At 38.6% G+C, this 9,293-nt stretch overlaps 1 protein-coding gene across 2 annotated transcripts; it reads left to right on the plus strand.

Annotated features, from left to right (window-relative positions):
- Positions 1 to 401: 401 nt before the first annotated feature.
- cbx6a (chromobox homolog 6a) lies at positions 402 to 5,975 on the plus strand. Of its 2 annotated transcripts, XM_067398553.1 has the most exons (6): positions 402 to 509; positions 1,113 to 1,156; positions 2,251 to 2,316; positions 2,599 to 2,665; positions 2,827 to 3,822; positions 4,307 to 5,975. In XM_067398553.1, the coding sequence occupies exons 1-6, from the start codon at positions 441 to 443 to the stop codon at positions 4,307 to 4,309; spliced, it is 1,245 nt and encodes a 414-aa protein (XP_067254654.1). In that variant the 5' UTR covers positions 402 to 440; the 3' UTR covers positions 4,310 to 5,975. The 2 variants fall into 2 exon arrangements, with proteins under 2 accessions (XP_067254654.1, XP_067254653.1); XM_067398552.1 differs by having other exon boundaries at positions 2,827 to 5,975.
- Positions 5,976 to 9,293: the final 3,318 nt, after the last annotated feature.

Consider the following 9,293-nt stretch of genomic DNA (forward strand, 5'->3'; position numbering starts at 1 on the left):
GTGCAAGTGAACATTTCATCAGAGAAGAAAAGATATGTGGGTGAAAGTGGGAGGGGAAGATGTTTTGATTAAAGGTTTTTGTGGGCACACTATTTTTTATATAAAAAAAATAATGGTGTACACAGATAAATTATTTATCATAAATACTGCAATATTTCTTAAAAAAACAAGAATTGTCCATTTTTTTATTTTATGGTGACTTTAATAATTCAACTTTTTATTGTGATATAGAACCAACGAATGTGATTTACATCTTTAAAAGTTGTGAGTTATAATTTATTGGGAAATGTTCTAATATTTAATTACCTCTCGCGCCGTTTCCAGGACTACCCGGGCTAGTTGACCCGGATCACGTGACAGCGCGGGGGTTTGTTGCTGTCACAGATTTGTAAAGTGTAGAGCCGCGAGACAGAGCCGTCTGGAGCGCGCGCACCGAAAAGATGGAGCTGTCGGCGACAGAAGACCGGGTTTTCGCCGCGGAATCCATCCTGAAAAGCCGCGTTAGGAAAGTAAGTAAGAAATAATGAGGTTTAGGGGGGCTGGGGGTGTTTTTTACGACGTAAAGTACACAGAGAGGGTCGTCTTTCGTTTGTCTCGCGATGCGGAGCTTAAAGGCGCCTGCAATGACAAGAGGGGGAGGCCTACTTGCAGTTTCCCTATTTAGCGACTCACTGTATTTATTTGCAGTGTCAGATTAGAAAAAAACAAGTCAAATGTGGGACATTTGGATTTGCAACTTGAGTTTATGTTGTAAAAAAAAGGTTGTGCTGTGTTTAGAACTGACAACAGCCCGCTAAAAGAGCAGCAGGAGGAGGCTAAAAAGGGACAAAGTGTCTGGCATAAGTCCATGACAAAATCAATGCATGCTGGCTGACCCAAGATTCAAAGATCCCAACAATGCAGGAGTTTAAGTATTGCACGGTGTCATGCAACATAGTTTAAATTGTGGGTTGTGCTGTATTATGATATATTTAGATTTTAGATATATAACACTTTACTGAGCCCCAAAAATTAAATAAATGGTCATGAGGTTGAAATAGAGCCTGCATTGTTCATGCATTCTTTAGTTAGTGTTAAATAAAGAGGATTTCCTGCTGTCTTTCTCTCTGCAGGGTCGAATCGAGTACCTGGTTAAATGGAAAGGTTGGGCGCTAAAGTAAGTGTGTAAAATATATAATTATTGCAATGGGTTTCAGGGTTGCAAACTGTATTTTAACCTTTTCTGTTGTTTGGATGGAAACTTTTTTTGGTTTCACTTTAGGGCAGTTTTGAGTACAACATACAAGTGATTTGTATGTTACTGCTTTGAATAATTCTTTTAATAACTGGCATAATTATAAAATGGTTATGAGAATAATTTAAACTTGATCGTCATCAATCTAATTTATGTGAGGAGCATTACATTTACATCCAAATGGTAAGTTTACAACAAGGTAAAAACTACAACAAATTGACCCAAACACCAAACTCTAGCTGTGAACAATGTAAATCATGTGAATTAATTCTGATTTAGTGCATGTAGTTTTTATGGATTTATATAAATTGAGAGCTATATATAAAAATGTACTTACTAACTGTAATTCATTTATCACACCACAGGACTATTTAAATGATCTATAACAAGAAAAAAAAAACTAATATATACAGTACTATGCAAAAGTCTTAGGCACTTTAGTATTTTCACACACACAAGGTTTTAAGTTTATTTATTTCTTGTTTTGCTGTAGTATGTCAGTAGGAAATATCGATTTACATTTCCAAACATTCCTTTTGTCATTAATTGTAATAATCTAGTGTGATTTTTGTATGCGCAAGGAGCATCTCCACATGGAGATCTGATCTCACCATCATCGAGTCTGTCTGTGTTTACTTGAACAGAAAAACTGTGACAGACTAAATCTAGAAGAACTGTGGCAACGTCTCCAAGACACCTGAAGAAACCTACCTGCAAAGATACCTGTGCAAGTGTACCTAGGACAACAGCTGTTTTAAAAGCAAAGGGTGGTCACACCAAATATTGATTTGATTTAGTTATTAAAAGTTAATTGGTCAATAAATTCTACTTATGATGTTAATTTTGAAAACATCCTCACTTAACAGCATTTTTACACAAATGCCTAAAACTTTTCACAGTACAGGAGCTTTGCAGGTAGGTTTCTTCTAGTGTGATGAAATCTTGATGGGGAAACCTTGAACCTTTAAAACTTGTAACCATTACCATTTTAAAGAATCAAATGTTTTGCAATATAGGCACAGCACATGGGAACCCGAGGAGAACATCCTAGATGATCGACTCATCACAGCCTTTGAGCAAAAGTAAGTGTCACTTAAAGACTTTGCCTTTACCTCTTAACCTAAATTCTCTATAAAGTTTATAGAGAAAGATTTTGGTTTACATTTATTCTTTTTCTACTCTTGCTTTATTTTTGCAGCTTTTTGCTGCCAATTAGACTGGAAACTAGCCTCTATGATGAATTTTTAAACAAAGAAGATTTGCATGCTCCAAAGGCTTTCATTTTGATTGTTATGGTTTAGGCTTGACACTAAAGTGATGTCATATTTTCCTTGGCTTAAATGGTGCTTTCCCACATTTCATAGGGAGCGTGAGCAGGAACTTTATGGCCCAAAGAAACGTGGACCTAAACCAAAAAACTTTGTACTAAAGGTTTGAGTCTTTTTAAAATGTTCTTAGAAATCTATATATTTTTTTTAAATTTTGAAGTGTTTTAATACAAGTTTATGCCTTAAGTGTTTCAAAACTTATAAATAAAATTCCTGTTTGATACTTTAGTACCTCTTAGTCACATTTGCTTTCCGCCTGTCTAGGCACGGGCACAGGCGGGTGATAGACCTCGAAGCTCAAATACCCGACGCACTCCACCTCGCACCACTGCGAAGCCTCCAACCTCGTCCTCTTCTGCAAGTTCAGCTGCTCCTCAGCCTTCATCATCCTCTTCCTACTCCACCGCTCCAACCCCCAGAGTGCACTCTCTCGCTGCTGCTCATAAACTGAAGAAAGACATCCATCGTTGTCATAGAATGTCTCGACGACCTTTGCCACGACCTGACCCTCTGGCTGACCCCACAGGATCCACATATTCATCCCGTCCTCCCATCTCTCCATTCTCTGAAACTGTTCGCATTCTCAACCGTAGGGTAAAACCTCGGGAGGTTAAGCGGGGACGCATAATCTTAAACTTGAAGGTCATTGACAAATCTGAAAATGGTGGAGTAGCCAGTAGAAGGTCACCGCAGTCATCCACTGCGCGGGCGAAAATCCCATCCCGAAATCGTATCATTGGGAAGAAGCATGGGGACATGCCTTATAGGCCATTCCAGCATCCTATGAAGATGTTGGGTTTCCCAATGTACGGCCAGCCATTCGGGCTTCACCCCTGTGGGCAATTGTCCTCCATGGCCAATGAAGGGTCCAACACTGGAGCCAATCAAAGAGGTGGAAGCTTCTGTGGTAGCCATTCCTCTGCAAATGCGCAGAAGTTTCAGTACCAGCCTCCACCTTCTCCATCCAGCTCCAGTGGATCTAACGGCAGCTCCCCTTCACCTCAGAAACAACCGACTCAACCTGAAGCTCCTACTTCAACTAAATTGGGCTCCCCAGCCTCATCATGCTCCCGAGATAGCGCCCAACCTCACCCAAAGTCCAGCTCGGCACCATTCCTCCCTTCCTCACCCTCCTACTCATCCTCCCCATCATCCTCTCTTGAAGACGAAGACCAGGGCTCTCCAAATGTCGCCACTTCGCGGGGTGGAAAACGGAAACTCCGACATCGAACCCAGGCGGGTCAAGCGTCGGTCAGCCAGGTTAGTGACCGCACTACTGCCCCACTTCTTGAGGAAAATAGGGTGCCAAAAGAGGGGGACCCCAATTGGCACCCTGAAATGGCACCCAGCTGTGCCAATGTAGTCGTTACTGACGTCACCACAAACCTTCTCACAGTCACCATCAAGGAATTCTGCAATTCTGGAGCTGGTTCCGAACCCTCCTCCCCTTGCCAAGCTGACAACCCACCCTCTCCCACCACAGCTGCCTCTTGAAAGTTCCCCCTAAATGCCCCCAGCCAAAATATCTTCCCACTTAACCCCCTGAGAACTTGCCATAATGATATTAACGCATCCTAAAATAGTTGCCGTTAATGAAATTAAAATGTATTTTTGGTGAAATTAAGATATATTGAAGTAATATTTAAAGGCAGGATTGCTTCCATTGACCTATACGTTTTAAACAGTATGTTATGATGGTTTTGTAGTACTTCATGCCTTTCTTCCCCCTCTTTTTTTTCCCCAGTGATCCTGTCTTTCCACAGCCTTTTTGCCCAGTAATTGCGCCTTGTCTTGTCACCACCAGTCCAGTAGAGACCGCCATTCCCATATCTCCAGACCTAAAGTTCAGAATCCACCCAGAAAATGTATCTTAACAGCTTTCTTGGACTCGAGACATTGGACCAAGACATTTTTTATCTTTTGAGGTGCATTGTTTAGTTGCACACAAGATGCTTCACTCCTGCTTTGGAAGTTCAACCGGTGTGGGTGAAGATAGTGTATCTGCACACACACTTGTTAGATAACACTTATTGTGGCAATATGTCCATTTAGGCATCCAACCCATGCATTGATCTTGCCAACTGTCTCCTTTGCTAATGAAGAACCATTGCTCATGAAGAACCCAAGTCATCATGCCGCTCACTAGATTACCCGGGCGTAGACGTGACACTATTTATATGCACCAAGCTGCGAAATCCTGAGGACAGTTAAGTTATTTCCTTCTGCTTGAACGCTTTGATCCAGATGTCTGCCGAGACTCTAAACTGACTCAAGTGTGAATGCTAAAGGACTGCATCTAAAGTGTGGTACTGTACGTTAAACCTTCCACATACTCAACAACCCACTTTCCTTATTGGAGAAGTACCTTCTCATATTTGCCTTCTGACTACAATAGTTTGTGTTTCATGTAATAGTTACTGTATTTTTGGGGTTGGTAACCAGGGGTAACTTCTCTCAGAACTTAAATGGAGGAGTTCAAATATCATTTTAGAGACTTTTAGAGTAAGTGGGTCTCAAACCTACCAAATATAACAGATTGCCTTGGTTGATGAAACCCTCTTTCACACTTTCAAACGAGACAGTCTGGGACCATGATTATTGTGAGTGTTATGCTGGTGACTGCATGTCGTTGGCCCCTTGAGCTTGTCTGCAGGTCCGACCAGGTGCTAGAATTGCCAATACAGACCTGGGATAAAGCTAGCTTGTTTAGTTGGTAGGTGCTTGGGATGTGTCTGTAACGAGATTGGTAGTTGTCCAATAATATCTATCAATCTATCTATATAGTTATAAATCTAGATATCTATCTATCTAGTTTCGAAAATGGTATCTGTGCATTGATAGTACATACTTAGATATATATATACATAGATGCCCCATTAGCATATGTTTCTAAGGGCCATTACATGTAAGCCGTCTGCCATATTGGAATGGTCAAAGCTGGTCCGTGAAAACTCGAAAGAGAGTTGACTGTGTGTCTGCAACAATAGTTTGAGTCGCATGTTTAAATATCAATATCTGCAATAGACTTCAGCAGGTGATTTTGCTACACTAACAAGATACAAGACAAAGTCATCAGCTAATATGACATTTAAGAGTTACCATAGTAAAAGTAAAAACATTAAAAAGACCCATAGTAAAAACCTGTAATAGAGTAAATTCATAATGGTCCATTTTACAGATGGGGCTTAAGCCTAGTCCCAGACTAAAATGCATGTTTGAGCTGTTTAAACTATAAGCAACTTGCACTGACATACCATACAGGCATGTTTATAAAAGCTACTTAAAGGAACACACCACTATTTTTCAAAACAGGCTCATTTTCCAACTCCAGTTGGAAGAGTTAAACAGTTGAATTTTACTGTTTTCGAATCTATTCAGCCGATCTCCGCGTCTGGCGGTAGCACTTTTAGCATAGCTTAGCATAGATCATTGAATCTGATTAGACTGTTAGCATCTCGCTCAAAAATGACCAAAGAGTTTCAATATTTTTCCGATTTAAAACTTGACTCTTCTGTAGTTACATCATGTACTAAGACTGACGGAAAATTAAAAGTTGCGATTTTCTAGGCCGATATGGCTAGTAACTATACTCTCTTCATCAACTTTGCTGCCGTACCATGGGTGCAGCAGTGCAATGATATTACGCAGTGCCTGAAAATAGTCCCCAGCTAGGTAACCTCCAACATGACTGACATGACTGCAAGTCTGTGTAGTTGCAGATGGCAAATAGATATGGTTCAAGATCTGCACCAAAGTATCCATGGTTGCAAGGCATGGTCCCTGTGCAAGCAGGTGGTCACATTGGTTATGTTGACGGAAGTTAGCCTATTTTCAGGTGCTGCGTAATATCATTGCGCCCATGGTATGGCAGCAAAGTTCCATGATTATTACGCCGGAATGAGAGTATAGTTCCTAGCCATATAGGCCTAGAAAATCGTAACTTCTCATTTTCCGCTAGTCTTGGTACATGATGTAACTACAGAAGTGTCAAGTTTTAAACAGGAAAAATATCGAAACTCTTTGGTCATTTTTGAGCGAGATGCTAACGGTCTAATCAGATTCAATGAACTATGCTAAAAGTGGTACCCCCAGACCCGGAGATCAGCTGAATGGATTTGAAAACAGTAAAACTCAACTGTTTAACTCTAGGGGAGATGGAAAATTAGTCTATTTTCAAAAATAGTGGCGTGTTCCTTTTAAATGTCCTAATTGAACTAATCCTGGCTTAATCTAAGCCCTGTCTGTGAAACCAGGCCATACAAACACAAACTAACACATTCTCACATGTGAAAGTTTATCCCATTTCTTTGGGATTTTAACTCTCAGCAGTTTTACAGCCAGAAGCTGCACAATGTTGTGGCATCATTGATTCTTACTGTGAGTGACAACACGCTGACTGTTCCAAGATGGCGGGCATGCTGACTGAATGTCTGGAGTGGTTGATTGTGGCATCTACGTATACATATCTATGAGCAGATACACCGCTTGTATCTACTTCACTTTTACATGGGTTGTAGAGTGTAGTTAAAATCGTTAAAGGAATAGTTAATCCAAAAATGAACAGTCTGTCATCATTTACTCACCATCATGTTGTTCCAAACCCATACCAGAATGTTGATGCTCTTTTAAAATTGAATGGGGAACAAGAGCTGTAAAACACCATGACTTGTGTGCTGTTTTCCAAGTTATATGAAGGCATCTGATAGCTTTGTGTGAAGAATGGATTAAAATGTAATTCCTTAAATCTGTACTAGAAACTTTTGCTTGACAGCCTTGGTCTCCATTCACTTTCATTTTTTTAAAGAGCAGCTTGGACATTCTACTGAATGTTTCACTGAAGAAAGGTTTGAAAATACAAGAAAGTGAGTACATAATGACAATTTCTGAGCGAAATTCATTTAATATTTTAAACTTTACTGAAAGCTAAATAGTTTAGTTGCATCATAGTGTAACTTTATTATTTTAGAATTTATTTAAAAAAATTGTGGGAAGCTATTCACAGGCTTTTCTTGGGCAGTCCAGCAAGCAATATTATAACTTGCCACATTAGGCCTAAAGAAACAGGTTAACACAGTTTATGGCAGCTAACTTGGTTGTACTGAAGGATGATAAAATGTCAGACTCCTCCGGAGGACAAAGGCAAACCTCATTATAAGATTTAATTATAGAACACAATTAAGTTCCACTTGTAGTCATATAGCCATCCTCTAATGGAGCACTTTTACTCTATCACTGTGCCTTTAGGGAGAAATGAACCTTAGAAAAATATGGCTTTTTAAAAAAAAAAAAAAAAGATTTTTTCCCATAATTATTTACAAATATTGACAATTTTTATTATTTTTTAGAATGTATGTGTAAATATATATATATATGAACTTTTTAAAATAACTTTAAACTGCTTTAGTTTACCGGCTTCCAAACATTAATGTGAACTTATCTACTTAAAACCCTTATTTTCTTTGCCAAAGTTCTACATATGTTTAATTTTTGTTCATCAAAGTCATCAAACGTTTATCCCAGGTCTGAAATAATTCATGTTGTGAACATATCCCTGGTGCTGCCCCACTGAGGGCGCCACGTTCACTTCGTCTGTACAGAAATATATCTAATATCGAAGCATGTGTTGCATTTAGCTGCTCTGTTCGACCCCATAATGTTGTTACCTTTGCCTACAAAGTGTTCCACATACAAACAGTCAAGTCTTTGTTTACCTTTATATCCTTAATGTTAGAAAATAGATGTTGATATGGTGTGAAACAATGCAAGATGGTTTCTCCTAAAGAGGTAGCTTAGCACTATGATAATATGTGGCCTACATTTCATGCAATAGGGCTTGTGTTTTATAGGATGTAGCCACCAGGGACCATCATGGCACAGACAAGAGATTATGTTTAATAAGACAAGGATGAAGGTATACTGGAGGTTACATCAATGTCTGATGTGTTTTTTTTAAATAATTTTTTATTATTATTATTAATAATAATAATTCTGTGTCATAGAAGTGAATGATACGTGTGCTGCCTTTATTTTATAGCCATTGTTCAATTTTACTAGTGTAGTTTGGGTTTGAAAGAATATAGAAGACAAAACAGAACTAAGTGTGATTTATATGAGTCATTTCTTTGGTAATGTGTAAGGTTAATGCCATTGATGAAGCTGATTATGATAATGAACTTGTTGCTATGACATTGTAATGTAACGGATGCATGATTTGAGAAACCTAATTGTACAGGTCATTTAAATGTCATACTGTTGTTGTTGCTTTGTGTGTTTCTTGAAAGAGGCTTTTAATAAAATCATTTTAAAGACACTGTCTCTTTGCCACCCACTTAATTATATTGTTTGTTAAAATGACTTTCCATTGGAGGGAGACTAGTTTGAAAATATTTAGGTCATATGAACTACTCAGATCTTTAGAGTGGATAGAGGTTTTGAGCCACACAAGGATAATTAAATAATAGGGGTGTAACAATATATCGCAATACAAAAATGCAACAATGTGTATCGTGGGTAGTGACAATTGTGTACAATTCACCCAAAATGAAAATTATTGTGTGTGAAAAAATTCATGTTTACAGAGTTTTAGTGTCAGTTCTACATTGAACTATATATAATGTTGAATATAATGTATAATAATGCAATGGGGAATATTTGTGGGTCCTGATAATGCCAAATATCTTGTGTTACCAGTAAAAAATGGCCTGCATTATTTTAAATATATCTAATCAATG

This window comes from Chanodichthys erythropterus, chromosome 10 (assembly GCF_024489055.1).
Source record: "Chanodichthys erythropterus isolate Z2021 chromosome 10, ASM2448905v1, whole genome shotgun sequence".
Lineage (NCBI taxonomy): Eukaryota > Metazoa > Chordata > Actinopteri > Cypriniformes > Xenocyprididae > Chanodichthys > Chanodichthys erythropterus.